This window comes from Mus caroli, chromosome 10, assembly GCF_900094665.2.
Source record: "Mus caroli chromosome 10, CAROLI_EIJ_v1.1, whole genome shotgun sequence".
NCBI classification, from domain to species: Eukaryota; Metazoa; Chordata; class Mammalia; order Rodentia; family Muridae; genus Mus; species Mus caroli.
The window spans coordinates 80,947,399-80,967,358 of NC_034579.1; the positions used below are offsets into that span (position 1 = coordinate 80,947,399).

At 41.9% G+C, this 19,960-nt stretch overlaps 1 protein-coding gene across 4 annotated transcripts in view; it reads left to right on the forward strand.

Moving 5' to 3' along the window:
• C10H12orf42 (chromosome 10 C12orf42 homolog) overlaps positions 1 to 19,960 on the forward strand; it is a 157,876-nt gene that overhangs the window by 3,381 nt on the left and 134,535 nt on the right. For all 4 annotated transcript variants that reach the window (XM_021174793.2, XM_021174791.2, XM_021174795.2 and 1 more), the window contains exon 2: positions 6,390 to 6,483. In XM_021174793.2, coding sequence (XP_021030452.1) covers positions 6,478 to 6,483 — 6 coding nt within the window. In that variant the 5' untranslated portion in view covers positions 6,390 to 6,477. The remainder of the gene's footprint in view (positions 1 to 6,389; positions 6,484 to 19,960) is intronic.

A 19,960-nucleotide genomic window follows, 5' to 3' on the forward strand; every position in this document is an offset into this window, starting at 1 on the left:
TGAGAGAGAGAGAGAGAGAGAGAGAGAGAGAGAGAGAGAGAGAGAGAGAGAGAGAGAACTCACAGTCTGAAGCTCTTTTATAATGGGCACTGGCCAATTCATGAGATCAGAGTAGAGACCTTACGGATTGACGGGCAAGATTAGACATGCAATGGCTGGTTAGAGAGCTGTGGGGAGGCCATTTCATCATTCAGACAAGGTATATATGGTGTCTTAGATTAAATTGTGTTAATGGAAATGAAGGGAACGGGTGGCCTTCGGATCTGTTTTAGAGAAAAGTAATGAGATCTGTGGAATGAATAATTGTGGTTGGGACAGGAAGCAGCAAGGGTGAGCTCAGCTCCACATGTGGTGTATGGAGAAGGCAGGTGTGAACCAGCATGCGACCTGCAAATCAAGACCTCTCTTCCAATGTGTTCATTTTGAGCTATTGTTGAAGGGCTAAATGGCTGGGTGTAGGGTCAAACAGCTGACTTCTCTGGCGTGGGGGCAGTCATTGTGTAGCTTTCTGGAGACCTGCGATTTGACATGACATAAGGAGATTAGCTAGGCCAGTAAGATTGCCAACTTTTGCACAGGAACCAGAAATGTGATTTGAGCTTAGATCAATCCAGAGAAAGGCTTGGAAGCTAGGAACCATCCTGGAAAAGAAAGCAGTAAGGGTTATAACGAATGGATGGAGGGAATGAGTAGGAGCGTATGAAGTAGTACAGAGAAGAAACATTGTGTGAGGTCATAGAGGCCGACAGGGAGAAGCAAAGAGAAGCTGTGCCATGGGTCTAGAGGTATTTGGGGCATACAGCTGTAATGACATGCAGCTAGGGTAGTTATAGTTGTCTTCCACCGTGCAGCATTTTGGAAATCAGGAAACAATGTACAAATGACTGGCAAGTCCATTTAAGAACACACACACACACACACACACACACACACACACATACACACACACAAACACAAACATACACAAATACACACAAAAACATACCAACACACACATACATGCATACATAGACACACACAAATACACACACAGACACACATATACACACATACACACAAACACACAGACACAGAGACACACACACACAAACACACATACAAACTCACAGACATATACAAACCTACACACAAACACACACAGACACATATACAAACACACACACAAACACAGACACATATACACACACAGACACATACAAACTTACACATGAACACACACATAAAACTGAAACTGGGGAGGAGTCATTTAGAATTCAGGAGATAAATTCTATCTCATCCTCTCTTTCTCTCTCTCTGTTCTCTCTCTGCTTTATGCAGACCAGATGTCTTAGGTAGGCGTTCTACTGCTTGAAGAGACACCATAACCACGGCAAGGAAAAATATTTAGGGCTGAACCCATTTAATTGGGTTCAGAGATTTAGTCCATTACTGTCATGGTGGGGAGCATGGCAGTGTGCACGCAGACATGGTGCTTAAAGAGCTGAGAGTTCTGCTCTGGACCGGCAGGCAACAGGAAGAGAGGGTGGCACTGGGCCTGGCTTTAACTTCTGAAAGTAAAGGTCCACCCCAGTAGCACGCTTTGTACAACAAAACCATACCCCCTAATAGTGCCTGCCACTTCTTATGAGCTTGTGGGGGGCATTTTCTTTCAAACCACCACTACAGGCTAACTTTGAAATTATAGTTTTCCTGCCCCAGTCTCCTGAGTGCAGGAATTATAAGAGTATGCTATCACACCCAGCTAAATCTTCCCTTCTCTTCAGAGTCCTGGATCGTAGACCGAAGGAGCATTTTGATTATTTCATATCAGCTTATCATATTGATGTATGCAAAGGGACTTAGAAAAGATGAATTGATGAATGAGGTTTCTGTTTGAAGCCAGAATGGTTTTCCTAGTATTGGTGATTAAAACTGATGGTGATCACTTACAGGCACAGGACCTACATTAGATAGGAGAATCTGGCAGGGCTAGCTACTACATCCACAAAGTCTGGTTGCCATGGAGAAGCAAGAGCTCTAGGTATGAACATCTGGGCCCAGGGAAGGATACAGGACAAGAACGAAGGCTGAGACAAAGACCTTTACTCCATTTTACTTTCTTTTAAGATACGACTATTTATTTTTATTTTCTGTGTATGGATGTTTTGCCTGCATGCATGTACATCACATGAACGTAGCACCTGCTGAAGCCAGAAAGGGCATTGGATCCCCTGGAACAAGCAGCCAGTGCTCTTAACTACTGAACCATTTCTCTGGTCTTCTTACAATTTTTTTAAAGGTCCCCATAAATTTATCCTAATAGATGTAGGTTTTCTTCAGTATCACCAATTATCTGTTGAAAGGAGGAATTGTATTTTTTGAAGACTTATTTAGTTTTATAATATGGTTTATGGGTATTTTTTTTCTGCATGTATGCTTGTGGCTCTCGTGTGCAGTGCTCATGGAGGCAGAAGACAGTGTCAGATCCCCTGGAACTGGAGTTAGAGAAGGTTGTTAGTGGCCATGTGGGTACAGGGATTTGAACCTGGGTTCTCTAGAAGATCGGCTGTGTGATTAGCTGTTGAACCATCTCTACAGCCCAGGTATTTGTTTCAGTATGACCTCTGCAGAGCACAGTTGAAGCCGTGGTACCTGTAATCCCAAGGAAACAGAATACAGGAACTAATTTTCTCTTGCTTTAGAATGTAAAAGAGCTTTCAATTTAAAGAGATTGCTATGTAGAAATTCATGATAATACAATCAATTACGAAATGAAATAGCTGATGAGACTTTCCCAGTTCGTATGGTATTTTCACTTGGAAAAGAATAACAAAACAAAGCCAACAAGCTATTTTACTCATAAATATGCATGTTACTGTCTTGAAAACATCTTGAATATATTAAATTCATGAGTGTACATATTAGGTGGATCCTATTTAATGGTAGTTTAGCATTAAGCACTTTAGAAATATATCACAAGAGTAGGATAAACATATTCATCCACAACACCTGTTAAATTCCAAACAAAAGGTATGTCCTAGTTAATTCTTGTTAACCTGACATAGGTTATCATTGTCTGAGAAGGGGGACCACAATCTTATGAAGAAAATACCTCCATAAGATTGGCCTGTAGGGACATTTTCTTAACTTAATGATTAATGTGGGAGAGCTCAGCCCACTGTGGCCATGCCATTCCTGGGAATGTGGTTCTGGGCTGTGTAGGGAAGCAGACTGAGCAAGCCACAGGGAGAAAGTCAGTAAGCAATGCTCCTCAGTGACCCTTGCTTCAGTTCCTGCCTCCAGGTTCCAGCCTTGAGCTCCTGCCCTGACGTCCTTCCCTGATGGAGTATGACTGGATCACTGCAAGGGCACACAAGCCCTTTCCTTTCCAAGTTGGTTTTGGCCAGTCTACAGCTATAGATACCCCAACTAAGACACAAATGTCCAATAGTTATTCTTTATAAAAACTTAAAATACCCTAAAATGTATTCTTTGGCACTTCTATACGTGCATATAAACATGTTTTAGTATTCTTACTCCACTCGCCTCTCTTACCCATTGAGATAATAAAGTGTCCATTTTACTGAGGGTCACTGTCATACTTAACAACAAAAGCTAAGGGACTCAAACTAGACTCACACAATAAGACAATGTCACCACTGTCTGGGACTCTTCTAGATGTTATAAGCAATTTATACATAAAGAGTCATGGACAGAAATAATAGATGGAGCCAGTTGAAATGAACAAGGTTACTAGTTGCAAATAATATGTCTGACTAGTAAAATCTGGGGAAAACACACAAAATGAGACACAGAAATGATAAAGATCAAGAATTTTTTTTAAAATATTTCCAGGAAAATGAAACAGAAACAGAGCCTGAGATGAATAGAATTTAAAAATAGAATTTAAAAACATGTCTTTGGAATTTTGTGTCTTTCTTTCTCTCAATTCAAAAGCAGAAAGACTGGATCTTTTGTTCTCTGAGGAGAAAATGGATAGCTGTAGGATGTCTCCTTCTGTCCTTGTAATTAATGCTTTAGGTTAGCAAACAAAGTAGAGGGTTTCACGAGCAAGGAGCTTTCCAGCCAGGTACCTGTGGAGCTCACCTTTAATCCAGCACTCAGGAGGCAGAGGCAGAGGCAGTTGCATCTTCAAGTTCAAGGCCAGCCTGGTTTCCATAGTGAGTCGTAGTCCAGGCAATATTATATAGCAAGATCTTGTCTCCAAGTTAAAGCAACACCTCCAGAAAGGTCCAACACCAACAATGAAAATAAGTTGTTTAATAAACAGTTGTTCAAGTCTATAAGACAAGTATTTCAGTTATATATAAACACCTATCAGTGGTTTAGGAAAGTTAATATCCTAAATCCTTTTGTGGGACTAGCATAACCTTGATAAAAACATAAAGATCACAAGGTGGGGGTGGGGGTAGGATGAATTTCACTCATGGTCACTGACAAAAATTACTATGAGAGTAACACAGTCCAGCGCTGACAAATGAACACACGTGGCCAGGAAAGCTCGACTGGCTCAGTGTCATAAACTTTAGTAGCACAACGCCATGTTAACAGATAAATGTCATAAACTTTATTAGCACAATACCACATTAACAGGTAAAAAATGCAAATGTGATCATCTTAAAACGCTGAACAGACTCACCATCTGCTCCTGGTTTAAAATAAAAAACAAGGCTCTTACAAACTGTGATTAGAAGGGAGTCTGTTCAAATTTATAAAGATGTCTCCAAAAAGAAAAAAAAAAGATAGCACATATTGTACCTGAGCATGAGAATACATCAATTCTTTTAAATATCAGAAATAACAAAGAATATCCAACATGTGGGCAGACTGAATGTTTGTGAGTTCCATTCCTTGTGTGGGAGAATTGACCTCTCAGTATCTCCCCCTCTGATTTCCTGTACCTTATTCTTTTCCTTCCTACATATTCAACCCTTTGTAACCAGTTATGTATGTGTATGTGTGTGTGTGTATATATATATATACATATATATATATATACATATATATATATATATATATGGTTTTCAAAGACAAGGTTCCTCTGTGTTACAGCTCTGGCTGTTTTGGAACTGGCTCTGAGAACCAGTCTGTCCTTGAACTTAAGAGATCTGCTGGCCTCTGACTGAGATTAAAGGCATGCACCACCAATGCCTGTCTTCTAAGATATTTTAATTGAATGTTTCCCCAATATAATTACCTTTTCCTGTCTACTTAGAGCACTTTGACAATCTAGAGTCTTCTAGAAGCCACAGCGAGGGACACACAAATATGGATTTACTATATTTACCTCATAATAAATCTGTTTTGGAGGAATACAGTCATGCATACCACCATAGCTCTTCACATAATTGGAGATGCAAGCTAGTGCAGTTTGCTGAAGAACTTTAAAGGCAAGAAAACTTTAAAGGAAGAAGAAAGAATAGCTGTCTATATTAGCAAGATGGACAGCTGCTCACATTAAAGATCGACAGTAAGCCGGTCGTGGTGGCGCACACCTTTAATCCCAGCGCTCGGGAGGCAGAGGCAGGTGGATTTCTGAGTTCAAGGCCAGCCTGGTCTACAGAGTGAGTTCCAGGACAACCAGGGCTACACAGAGAAACCCTGTCTCAAAAAAACCAAAAAAAAAAAAAATCGCCAGTAATCCTCAGACACATATTTAAGCATTACTATGAGCACTGGCTAGCTTGCATTTAAGATTATGGTGACATAAAGAACAGCTTTCTCCCCAAAGGGGTAAGAACATTTTATCTGGAGCCAAAAGAGGGTGACCATGGTCTGGGGACACAGCTGTAGGTTACTTCAAATTTCATGTTTAAATGAGGCACCAGTTTCGTGAGTCTTTTATGGTAACAGAAAAAAGAATGTCATAAATTGAGGTAAGAAACCTTCCAAGCATTGGTCAAAATATCAAAGCGGGAAAATTTCTGCTATAGGCCTCACACTGTCTGAAGATACTCTCAGTCCTTGGGTTGATAGACCCTCTAAGTCTATAAACTTTCCTAACCGTCACATGGTAGGTAGGCCACAAACAGAAATTTTTGCTCACAGTTGCATTTCTATACCCTGGAAATGATTTGGAAAAATACACACTCTTGTAATTCCACACTCATGTCTTGGGGATTCTCTGAGTTTGAGGCCCAACATAATCACACCCTTTGTTAAAGGAAAAAAAAAAGCTTTCAGTGCAAAAATAAAACAAAATCCACAAACTAATAGAGACCCAAGCCGTCCCTAGACCCTCACCCGGCAAATAGTCTTACATTTTGCAAAAGTATAAAGTATTCTCAGAATTCATCGTCAAGAAGTAACATGTTTTCGATCGAATGACGGAGTGCCTTAATTGATCATTCCATCTCTATACCCGGTCCTTTCTCCATCTGTTGTTACAGGAGACTAAAAGCACAGATAAATGCATAAAGTGACTCGTGTGGAGGAATGGGAGAAGCCTTCTAAATAATTAGACTCTTGAAAAACAGGATGCAGGTAATGTGTGAAAGAAACTTTTTACTTTTTTTTTTTTTTTTTTTGAATCAGCGGGTTTGCTCCAGGTCAGCCATTCATTTTTATTCTTGAATTAGTGATTCTGCTCTCACAGTGTGAAACATCCTGCTAGTTTCTATTCATTAGGCTGCAATGATGTGTGAAGTATGCAAATGAGAGCAAATTGTGTATGCCTTTAGAAAATACTTTTTTTTTTTTTTGGCCACTCCAGCCCTGTAGGTCAGACATCCAACACGTCTTTTGGATTAAAAAAATTTGGCATAACACTGTACTGGTCATTCCCGGAGGACCGTCCATTTCTTCATCTTTTCCAGCTTCTTGACCCTGCCTGAGCTTGGCTCCTGCAGCTTTTCCTCTTCCTCAAAGCTAGCATCCATAGATTGACTCCCTCTTGAGTGGCCTTGCTCTGGTGTCTTCTGCTTCACCCTTCAACAGTTAGGATAATCCCACCTTACAGTTGCAAAGTTCCTTTGGGCAGGTAAGGTATCGTGTACAGACCGGGGGTGGTAGTACCTAGAAGGATGCTAGGGACTAAAGTGAACTTCCTAGCTTATCTTCCCGCTTCCTCAGCTTGTTCTGGTCTGGCTCTGGCCATCTTGCCACACCGGAGCCTTGTGCTCACTGTTCCTCCTTGGTGAGGAATGGCTTTCCCTCTTCCACAGTTCATATCTCTGCTCAGAGGATCTTCAATGAGCCATGCGTCTACTATTCACTCTGTGCCCTCTCACTTCACACTATCATTTTTCTCCAAGGAGCTTCTTCCCTCTTCTGTCTGGGTCTCCTGCTGGAGGTGAAGAGTGGGCCAGTTTTGCTTCCATGTGCCACCCAGAACCTAGTCAAATACTTAACAAGTAGCACGAATGGATCATTGTCATTATGCCCCTTAACATGGTGTGTTCTTCAGTAAGCTGGAGCACAACAAAGTATTTTATAAAGATGAGCTACCACTCTGTACTAGAAAAGAAAGTGCATGTCAGAGAATCCTGTGTGTGCAAAATATCACACTTCCTTTTTTGCTCTTTAGAAACTGGGGTACATGTTCATGCTATAACCGGTAGCTTCTCAGAATCAGCTCAAATGCATGAGGGAGATTTCTCTTACTGTTTAGATTACTCTTGCTGTTTAGGAGATATGAGCTGATCTGGTATAAAATGTTTGTGATGAGATGGCTCAGTGGTTTAGAGCATTGACTGCTCTTCCAGAGAGCCTGGGTTCAATTCCCAGCTCACCACTGTCTGTAACTCCAGTTCCAGGAATTCTGATACCTTCACATAGATACATATGCAGGTGAAATGCCAATGCACATAAAATAAAAAAATAAATTAAAGAAGCCTGTCTTTTAAAGAGAGATATCAGCTTGGTTGTTGAAAGCCACATTTCAACTGACCCAAGACAAGAGTGTCCCATCCTGTCTGGGTTTGTAATAGTTATCTGCCTGCTTATACAAGCCAAAACTTGCTGGAAGATCGAGTTTTATGTGGAATTATTTTATAGTAAAGACTAAGATGTCCATTTTAACTTGTAATTTTTACTATGTGCCCTGTGTATCCCTTCTTAGATTAGTCTACTGAGACTCACTAATCTCTCTCTCTCTCTTTGTCTCTCTCTGTCTCTCTCTTTGTCTCTCTCTGTCTCTCTGTCTCTGTCTTTGTCTCTCTCTCTGTCTGTCTCTCTCTCTCTTCTCTCTCTCTCTCTCTCAATATATGTTATCATATTGCCTTATTAGTCAGATTTAAGCTGACACTAGTTAGTGATGGACTCATCTGCACTATTTTATGTCCTTCTATAAATAGCCCCATTACTTGATATTTTTGAGAACAAAGATTGGTAATGACAAAAGTGCCCCATCATTTGTGCTGCCACTTACAGAATACTTACTGTGTGTCAGCTTCTAAATCCTTCATACATATGTACATAATTACATATGCACCCACATACACATACATACATATGCATAGAAATATACACATATGTGCATATATAGATGTACATATATACATACACTTACACATATGCTGTTTTATCTTTTTACCCCACGAAGTCATGGAACAGTTCTTGTTTTGTTTAACCAGCCCAAGAATATTCCTGTCACCCAAAGCACATTTTACAAAACTCTCTTTGCTTCCTCTAGTTCTGAGGATATAGTTCAGTTAAGGTCCCCTAGTATCTTGACTGTCAAGATGATCATATGACCTAGACATAGCTGAGCAGACAAATCTCAGAGAAGTTATTTGCATCTCAGGATTCAAACAACCACTAAATAGCCACACAGGGGGAACTTACTTAGGACCTACCCAGCCTGACTTCAACCATGTCTCTGTCAATGTTCTCTGCTGTGTCCTGACATCCCATAGTGATGATCAGTCAACCACTCCCATTCAGACCTGTTCTTGAAACCACAGCAGGAGAACACACACACTGCAGTTTTCATCAGGGCCTGGCTTAGTTAGACATTTGTTGTTTTCACTTGATTAATTTTTGGTTCTATGGCCAGTGCTAGTGGGTAAAGCAGGTTCCATTTTTTGTTTGTTTGTTTGTTTGTTTGTTTGCTTTTGCCAACTCCAGTGGAATAGAGGAGGCTCTTTGGAACTTTGTGTTGAGAAGGCATTAGCTACGTTCCATACTGCTGTGACCAAATGCTTGAAAAGAAGCAGCTAACAGGGGGAGGGCTTTGTCTGGGATTACAGTTTGAGAAGATGCATCCAAGATGACAGAGACTGTGTGATAGTCAGAGTGGGAGGCAAGTTGGTCACCGTGCATTTGCTAGGTCACATTGTTAGGAAGCAAAGACTGGACAGGAAGTCATATCGACTTCTGTGCCTAGTCGTCCACTCCAGGAAGGCTTCATCTCCTAAAGGTTGTGAAGCCTCCGGAAACAGTGCCACCAGCTGGGAATCAAGAGCTCTGACATGTGAGTCCCTGGGGGACATTTCATATTCAAACCATAGCTGAAGCCTTCTCTGGGCTAGCAGGAAAGGGAAGTAAGGAAACAAGTTATTAAATGTATTAAACAATATTGGACTACATTTGGATTACATTTTGGAGAAATGAAATTCCATGTTTTTAATTTCTGGAGCATGCTGAATGAAGAACTTTCTAACTTATTCGGCTCAAAGAGTATTTCTGTTGTGAGCTCATCTGTGGGTGTTAAACTGAACTCAATAGCTTGTTCAGTTCAGGGCAAAGGCATCTTCTAACAACCCGCTTCTTTTACAACACGCCCAGACAGTGTTACTCTGTGACGATAGGGACAGTGACATGATCTGCATTTAGATTCTGGAACTGAATAGTTTGTGGGGATCACACTTTTTGGCAAGAGGGGTGCTAAATCAGAGTCACTCTGAAAAAAAATTGTCATATGCCCGCATTGTTGAACCTTCTGAGCAATTGCATTTAGGCCTCACATTTTGTTGGTTGGGGGGGCGGTGTCCCATTTTCTTCATCTCTGACCCAAGTTACTTAGCAATGGCCAGCTTAACTATGTGCCCACCATATTGTTTCGCATGTTTGATCAGAACATTGACAGATTAATAGGAAGGGTAAATAGCAACAACTGCAGGGGCCCAGTGTGGGGCAGCAGGATTGACTGCTCTAGACTTCGTTGTGTTTGCTCAGAGGAAGCTGAAGCAAAAGCCTGCTGGGATGAGGTGAACCGGGTCATGAGCATTTGTTTCTCATCTCTATAGACAACAATTGTCTTCTCAATGGAAGATAGCTTTTTCTGAGTCGACATGATTGTCCTGGCAAGGAGGAGACATTTGCCATTGCAGGGTGCTGGCTAAATCTCATACAAATGGGAAGGCCACATGAAAACTTCAAACGGACTGAATTCCTCAGGGGATCCTTTTCACTTGTGTTGAAGGAGAGAAAATTTATCTTGAAGGTCTCTAAACCTTCACCTATGTTTTGCCTACTACTGAATGTTTAGCATTTCATGAAGTTTTAGAATGATCCAGCCACCTTCCCTCCTCCTGAGCCACGAAGGTAGAGCCTTGGGCATCTAAGGGCATCTTCTGTTGACATTGCAAGCCTTGTCTTAGGGTAAATCTGTTTTATTCAGATTTGTTCTCTGGATTTATGGAGATGAGTTATATTAGGAACAAAGAAGTGGTGGCTTCAATTAAAGCTAAAAATGTATTTCTGGTTGATAGGTTCTCTGAGCATCGGTGATTTCAAATCCCAACGCTAACCCAGTTCTTTATGGTACACTTTATTTCCAGTAAAAGTGTCTGAAAGCTTCCACAGAGACTTTGCTTGGTCATTATTGGTTTGTCTGTCCCTGCCCCATTGTGTATGTGTGCACACACGTTTGTGTGCATTGATAAATAAATCTTGCTTTAAATCTAGCAGACACTTGAGTTAGCAGGCAGGAAGGGAACGGGGTGGCATTTGCAGCATCTCCTTTTGGTGGTTGTGACTCTGCTTTGTGGTGTCTGAACAGATGCTGCTTTCTGACCCATGTCTTACACTTGCTCCCTCTGTGACTCATTCTTTTCTTCCTTTCCTCTTCTTAGCACTCGAGGATCAGGAGCAACAAGGAAGCACTGTTTGTAGTGGTGTCAGAAAAATTTTCAGCTCTCATAAGCTTCTCAAACTGAAAAAAGAAAAAGCATTGAGAATTGTCTGTTTATTCATTTGTCCAGGAGCATCCTATCCACCAGGTTAGAGTGTGAGTCAGTTATCCAGCAAAAGTGTCCACATTGGCTTTCTGCTGCCCTGTAGTGTCTGGACTGAGGTCAATGGAGACTCCCTCCCTCCTTCCTGGCACCTGAGTTGGCTTGCTTCATTTGAAACCTTCACCCAGCCTTTCTACCCACAGCCTTTTTATGTGCTGTAGACTTCTTCACAGTTTGTTGGTCTCAAGGCACAGGACTCTCTCAGGTGGTGGCTGATGACTCTGAGAAGAATTCTTCCCAGCAAGGAGCCAGGAAGGAGCAAGCTTCATTGTCTGTAATCACTTAGGGTGGAGTTATTGCATGTCATGTTAAAATTCTATTGCGTATGGCAACCAGAAGCCCACCCAGGTACAAGGGAAGGGGGCAAAGATGGCTCCTTTCCTTATGAAGAGTTCGGGGCCTTGTACAATCACAGTAGGGTTTTGAGAGAGAAGAGACTTGAATGTGCTGGGTGACATTGCAGAAAGTGCTTGAGTATGGCCCGCCTCCGATAGTCCCTCAACTTCAGCAAGATGCAGACAGAGACCCCTCAGAAGTCTCCTGTCTTTGATCTCAGGTAGTCTCTTAATACAGCTTCCGATCAAACCCAGTGCTGCTTTGCTGTAGTTCATCCTGAAACAAACTTATATTTCATGTTTCTTCCCTTCTAAAAGGTAAGATCAAAGAACTGCTTTGTGGTAGAAGTTCCTGCCAGGAGACGCTCGAAGACTTTGAAAAGCCAGTGGAGAACACATGTTACCAAATGCCTTTTCTACTTTTCTGTATGTCCCCATTTTTAAAGCAGGGTTTAATCCTACTGAAAACCTCTAGGAACCCTGAAGTGGATAAGAAATAAAAGACTTTGGTTTTAGTCCTCAGCTCATCATTGAAGAGAGAGGCCTAGGTAGATAATTTCAGATAATTTCGCTTTTGGCCTATTACATTCTCTCTGAGGGCACTTAAGTTTTCCAATGGCCCATTTTTATGGCTTTGCACATGGGCCAAATCTATGCACAAACTGAGCAATCCATAGTGTATTTCATAATCATAAGCCCAAACAAGTGACTTTAGATATGTAGTGGTGCCTGCTAAATTATCACCAACTAAACTTTTTACGTGGGTGGAAGTGTGTAATAAATACGAGCGTTCCTGTGCTGCTGCTGAGCGTTCTGGCTGGTTGCTGGGCTCTTCTGGGGAGCCGTTTGACTTGACCTTGTGCATTAGATATATAGATGAAGCACTGCGAGAGTCTATCGTAAACACAGCTCTAGATTATGAGGTCAAGAGCTCTGTACAAGGATCTCTACCGCCGTGCTACTTGTCATTACCCAATAATGGGAACCACCTGCACGTCTCAGTAATAGAACATTCTATAACCTACAGTACACTCGGACAAACGGAATGCAAGGGTTTCTAAAAACATGTTTGTATATGATTTGCATAAGTTAATTTAAATATGTAAAAATTAAAACGTAGAGGAAGAATAGGCAAGGACTGATTGAAGATAATCTTACACCCTTTGGGAGGGATGTCTTTCTTTCTTTTTTTTTTTTTATTAAAAAAAGGATTTGTTTTATTTTTAAAGGGTATATGTACTGGTCTATCTGTGCATCTCTCTTCCTCTCTCTCTGTATGTGTGTATGTGTGTCTGTCTGTGTATGTTTCTCTGTGTGTATGTGTGTCTTTGTAGCTATGTATATGCGTATGTCTCTCTCCTCTCTCTCTCTCTCTCTCTCTCTCTCTCTCTCTCTCTCTCTCTCTCTCTTTGTGTGTGTGTACATGCTGCATGTGCCTATAGAGGCCAGAAGAGGTTATTAGATCCCCCTAGGGCTGGAGTTACAAGGTCTTCTTTTGAGCAGTATGTTATTATAACCACTGAGTCACCTCTCCAGCTCATCTTTCTGCTTTTTAAAACTCTAATGTGCGTTATGTGTGTGATCTTCACAGTCAGGAAAGTAAATGCATGGTATGTGTAATTGCCTTACATAACATCGTTTTCTTATTAGTACCTTGTCCAAAAGGAGGCTCAGCAGGCTAATGCCTTCCTGAGTTCTATTCACCCAAGCACCAGTAGCTGATGCCCTGCGGACATCTCTCCATCCCTAATTCCTCTGATTCCAACAGGGATTCTCACGCTGAGACTAGCTTTGAGATTGTAGAGGATTGATGGGTCTGAGAAGGACAAAGGCAGCTGGGGGCTCTGGACTGATCTTTGAGAGGCTATGGGAGCTTGCAGCCACAGGGCAGCCTCAGTCCTCCATGTGACCTCCTGTTTAAAGACCTCAAGTCCACAGGCTGTTAATTGGATTTTATTTAAGTAAACTGCCTTGCTTTGCAAGACCATTAAAGAATTACCATGAATTACATGAAATAATTATTATCCATAGCACACACATCTTTGGAAAGGCTTATTTCAGGGTGAGCTTTTGGTTTCAACTCAAGACTTGCCTGTTAGCTTTACAAAAAGCATAAACTAAGTCTGGAATCTCAAGATGATTTTCTCTTAGGGTGCTTGTTCTGATACCTCCTTCACCTGCCCCCGGCCACATAGGGTTTGTCTTGTATCCAAACCTGTCCAAGATTCCCCTGAAAGGCAATCTGGGTTGTGTGGGTGGAAGTGGGACAGTGTTGTGAAGTGGCTCCCACCTCTTGAACCTGAAGAATGAGAGAGATTGCTTTTTATTAATTAATTTAATTAATAAATGTAAAACTCTGATCCAGGGAAGGACTGAAGGTTACAAGTTGTAGGTAATTTGCATTAAGACTTTTACTTATTCAATTGCCCTCCATGGTTGTAATAATCATATGCCTTAATGCTTGCAAGTCTGGACAATAAATAGCTTTTTAAACATATGGCAATCAAATGGCCTAGTTGGCTCCTCTGAAAATATGAAAATGTTAGTTAGCTCTTTGTATTGTCTGTTTATTATGTCTAATTATTGAAGGGAGGCACAATAAAACCAGGAACTAACAAACTTTGTTAAGTAACAATGGCTCTCAGCATAACTACTAGTGCATTGAATTGACAGATTATGACAGATTAGGGTCCATTCTCCTAATGCAATAAGGTGCTTTCCAAGGCAAATGCTATGAAAAATGACTTATTTTGTCTTTGTTAAACTTGGTGTTAGTGTAGATAATTTTTTGAAACAGATACACCTGTTTAGAAGTCAGTCAGTGTCCCACTAGAAAAGAATCCAGCTTTCCTGGGATCTTCTCGAATGTATAGATGGTATCAGAGTCAAGTGGTTCCTCCAAAGGGGTTCCAGATTCTTGAGTCCCAGAATAAAGAATTGGACTGGGATTCCTTGCTTAGTAGCAGGGATATTTGCACAGCATGGCCTTTTCAGACATACTCTATCTGTACATGTGGTATTTCTACGTGACTCATGTGTCTCCCTGGCCTCTTAGGTTTCCATCCAGAGCTGTGCATTGCAATAATGTAGAATCCCTAGGTTGCCTTCAAACACTCTGGAGTACCTCTGAGCCTGGGCCAGTGGCTCCACAGCTCCAGACAGTCATGGGGGTTCCCTCTTCTTTGTGAACTGCTTCTCTTCACGTGCTAATTTTGTGGCCTTTATTATAGGATTTTCTGGACCTCACTTGATATTAGTCTTCTGCCTCACATATAGTGTAGTGCCCAAGCTATGGGCTAAATACTTATACAGAGAAAAATCTCTACCAAAATATACAATGTAAACCCAAACTCAAATCTGCTAAAGTTTCCAGGAAAATGACTTTATTAGTAATATGTTAGGAAGTTATGAGCTAGCAGAACTTGATTTCAGCATACATGAAGTTCCCTGTCATTAAAAAGCAAATATTATTTTGAATTATATATGCCGTGGGGTGTCATGGTCTTGTTAAGGCTTAGAGCTTCAAATCTCCTACTCTTGTACTGCCAAATGAGAAATGTTTGGACCCTTAGACCCAAAACACCCAAAAGGCCCAAAGGGCAGCATAGTAGAGACTGTTGGAGGGCATGTAGAAGAGAATGTGTATAGTGGTCTTTGTGGGACAAAGAGTGACCCCTAAATTGAACTCGCACCATAAAGTTCCACAGAGGAAGCAGGACCCCTGAAAGATATGCAAAAGCTTTGGTTTTAGCTCCCAAATACTATCGAGACATGTTTCAGTGGGCCCAGCAACTTATTTATTTGATGTGTTGTGAGTTTATATGTGTGAACATTTGCCCCTCCCCCATTCCATTCCATTCTGCCTCTTATTATTCTGCTCCTTTCCAGTCTGTTCAGCTCTGTTCCATTCCGTTCTGTTCCGTTCCATCCTACATTGTTCCACTCCATTCCATTCTAGTTTATTCCACCCCGGTACAGTTCCACTCTGCTTCATTTAGATAATCGATAGTTCCATTACACCCAGTTGACTTCATAATGGACCCCGTGGTCACACCTATCAAATAAAAATGCTGTTTAAGAAAATTAAGAATCAGAAGATCAAGGGGTTAGATGAAGAGGGAGAAAGATTTACCCTTGGTGATGTTGAGACTTGAGGATTCTGGCTAGATGCAGTAATTAGTAGCTCCCAATTTTGAAGCACTCACTGTGTGCCAGGTACCATGCTAAGCCTTTATGTATGGCGTTTGTTTCCTGTCTGCTTTTCACAATGACCCAGTTGCATGACATCTATCTAAGGATATCAAATGATTTCCTTAAAACAGAGGAAAAGCAGACTCCTAGAATTTATCCTCTTTACATGATCTCTTATAGATGGCAAGTGATATAATCAGTACTCAAATTTGCCATCAGTGGCTGTATAGACCCAGCTCTTGGCCACTGTCATAATCTGGCCCATAACTCTGCCTAGACCACAGGAGATAAGAAACAAACAAAGACGTCAAATTACCAATGTTAGGGCAGTCTCTATGAGTGGGTTTTCAATGGTGAGTAGAGCATTGAGGTTGCATTGCTATACAGTTAGTCTTTAAATAAACAATATTAAAACTTGTGTGTGTGTGTATCTCTGTGAGGTTATGTGTACTTGAGTGCAGAAGCCTGCAGAAGCCAGAGAGGGTGTGTGAATCCCCTGGATTTGGAGTTACAGGCAGTTGTGAATGTGGGTGCTGGAGACTGAACTCTGGTCCTCTGAGAGTGCAGTTAAGTTTTCATAACCACTGAGCCATCTCTCTAAACTCCATATAACCTCATGTGTGGGTTTTCAGGGCACATTCTAGTTTGGGTTGGTAGAAAAGGCAGAATGCAATAATTTGTTATATACCATGAAATTATGAGGCCCTTCATTTTCTGAGCATAGGGAGTGTTTCTTCATTTGGACTTCTCTCTCTCTCTCTCTCTCTCTCTCTCTCTCTCTCTCTCTCACTATAGGAATTGGGCCCGGGGTCTTAGCACATGCTAAGCAAGAGCTCTATCACTGACTTATACCCATTGCCATCCACATACATTCACATTTGCATCTGAAGACAGCCCTGGGAGGAAAGAAAGCCAGATAGTTCTGTAAACAGCTTTCTATTTGTGGAAAGGAAAAGTCTGAAAGGTTCTAAGGGATCATATGGAGGAGCGGGTGTGGGTGACGTCATCCACCCCCATTGCAGTTTTCTGGAGTGGAGGAAACAAAGCACAGACAAGCTGGATGATGTCTCTGAGATCACACAGAAAATAAATGCAGAGCTGAGGCGAGCCTTTGTATTCTTAGAATCTTACATCAGAACTCTTTCTGCCACACCCCGGTAGCGCCATTTCCATGAGTGTAAACACAGACACCAAGAATACTCTACCACTGATGTCCACACATCTGTGAGTGCAAAGGAAATGTTTTCCAGTGCAGCATGTGTCTGGAAAGCAGCCTGAAAATTTCTCTAATCAGGAACCTATTGTCCAACTTCTTAGGGGGTCCTAACATTTCTTAGCTCTCATCTCTAAGCCCAAGATATTGCTTATCCTCCGAAGTGGACAGTGTGGCGCAGGAGTGTACTGTTGGGGGTACTGTGGAGATTGCCATTCAAATACGTGTAAGTGTCGAAAATAAAACCTTACCATAATTCATTCAATAAAGCACATAACTTTGTTTTTAATAAAATATTGTATTACTTCTTTTTGGAGGTTAATAAAAGGCAAAGTTTTAAATTAGTTGGTGGCCACCCCAAAGCCCACAGGAATAATGAGTATACTTGATGGGGTTAAGCTGACCTGCAGCAAGTCTTTAATAAACTAGAGATTATAAGTAAGGAATTCAGGGGTCTCTGAAAGTGTCTCCCTATCACACCTCTGGCCTGCTCCTCTTTCGTGCTAAGCACGCAATCTTGTTAGCGGACCCTAGCCAAGTGCTAGTGACTTTTGCATTCAATCTCACACCTTCTCCAGGTTTGACAGGACGTGACATTTACCTTTATGCTCACTTACATGTATATTCAGTGATTAATGTACAGATGGGTCTTCTTACAGTCTGTTTATAAATAGCTTGTTTATAACTCAAAACACATTTTCTCGTAGAAAAATGTCTGCCCGAAAATATTTACCAAATGCCCCAAACTGAGCTTTTGAGCAGCTCAGTTGTGTAGGGAGGTTCTAAAGCCAACTTTAGAAACTTTGTGTGTGTGTGTATGAACATATCTGTATGTGTATTGTGTATAAATATATATTTATGTGTACATGTATGTGTATGAATGTGTATGTATGTGTGCATGTGTGTGTGTGCATACTGTATATGTATAAATTCACATATGATTCTACTTCATGTGAAAGCTCAAAGACAAACCTGGAGTGTTGTTCCTCGGAAGCCACCTGCCTTGATTATTGAGACAGTTTCTTTCACTGATCTTGAGCGTACCAAGGCTATCTGACCAGTGGTCAAGAGGGATCCACCTACCTCTGTCTCTCCATCACTGGGACTACATCTTTTGCTGTCACTCCTGTTTTATTTTAAATGTGAGGTCTGAAATACTGACTTCAAGGTCTTGGCTGTGCAAGACAGGTGCTTAATCAACAGAGCTGTTCACAGTCCCAGGGAACCTTTTAAAGTGACACTGTCCCTTATGGTGCTGAGAGGGGTATTTCTCTGTGCAAGGATTTAGTTAGCCTGGGACTGCAAACTTCAGGCCCCAGCACTGCAACCTCAGCAGAGATGGTGTGGCAAAGGCCCAGGGAGAGCAAAGTGAGTATCAGTTGCCATAGCCTCATGGTGGACCTTTACAGCCCAATTGCAGCCCCCCTCCCTCCCTCCTCCCAGTCCCACTTTTGCAAGTCCCTTCCCATATCCCCATATCTTCTCTGAGAAGAAGGGGATGCTCCCACTTGGGTACCACTCCACTCTGGCACATCTTGTCTCTACAGGACTAAGCACCTCCTCTCCCACTGAGGCCCAAGCAGGCAGTTGGGTAGTAGAAGGGGATCCATTGGCAGGCAACAGTCCCTGCTCTAATTGTTAGGGGACCCACATGAAGACCAAACTGTACATATGCTACAAATGCGTAGAGGGCCCAGGTCTAGCCCCTGCTTGCTCTTTGGTGGGTGGTTCAGGCTCTGTGAGATCCCATGGGCCCAGACTAGTCAATTCTGCAGGTCTTCCTGCAAAGACCCACAGCCAAACATCAGGCAGAGCTCGGGGAGTCTTGTGGAAGAGTGCTGGTTAGAATTGAGCGATCTGGAGGGGTCAAGGACATGGCACGTTTCACTTTTTCTCTAGCTGTGAAGACAAGCTTAATTTCAAGCAGATATTTCAGAAAGAAATACTTTGGTATAGAACAGCAGTTGTGTGCTGATGAGGACTTTATGCAAAGCAACCCAAGGGTTGTTCTTGGTTAGTGACCAGCACAGCAGGAACATTGGACTGGGCATTTGGTGCCAGTCGCAGAAGATTCCTGGGGAGGACAACTGCCTCCTTCCAATCATGCTCTTCTCCCCTCTCCTTTCCACGGGGTGAGATTTTTATCTCCTCATTTTCTCCTACAGTGGGCACTTTTGGTAAATTGTCCATTTTTATGTCTTTGGTTTTTGCTTCTCAGACGATCTGAATGTTCCCAGAAGCCACTGTCATTCTAATCTTTCAGTGTGAAGGTGACCTGCTTTGGTTCTCTGACAGTGAGTTGTTGATAGTCTTTAGACTCCTTGGTAAGCCATGGCTGCACAGAGCCCTTTGGTCCACCCAAGAACCTGGAAGTCAGCTTGCAAGAGCCATTACAGAAGCAAACATTTTAAAAGGTCTCTCTCTCTCTCTCTCTCTCTCTCTCTCTCTCTCTCTTTCTGTATATGTGTCTAAGCATGCATGTAGAATAGTGGTCAATGTTGGTTGTCTTCCTCATTCACACTCCTCCCTTATTTTTTCAGACAGGGCCTCTCACTGAGCCTAGAGCTTACTGCCAGCTGACTGACTCCTCCTGTCTCTGCCTTCTTAGCGCTAGGATAATAGAAGTGCACCTATTATGTGAGTGCTAGAACCCAAGCCCAGGTTCTCATGCATGGCAAACCCTTTATTGAGACATCTTTCTGGGCTGAGATCTTATTTTTAAACACAGAGATTCCTGGTGGAGTCGAGGGAGCGAGAAATACAGGCTATTTTGTAAGCCCTCTCTAAACTCCATGCTTTCCCAATGAGACCTCAGTCTGTTACTAAATGGAATTTTTTCTCACCCAGATTATTTGATTCCCAGATGATTTGATGATTTGAGACTCATAGAGTAAGCAATGTGTCAACCTCACACATCTAGGAGGAGGCAGAACCTGTATTAACCATCTTGCCTTCCCACACCCCAAGACTCTCTTTTCTGAATGTCTTTTTGGTAGACAAGTTTTGTAGTGAATTCTTCAAAAACTTTTGTCTGTTTTTTCCCT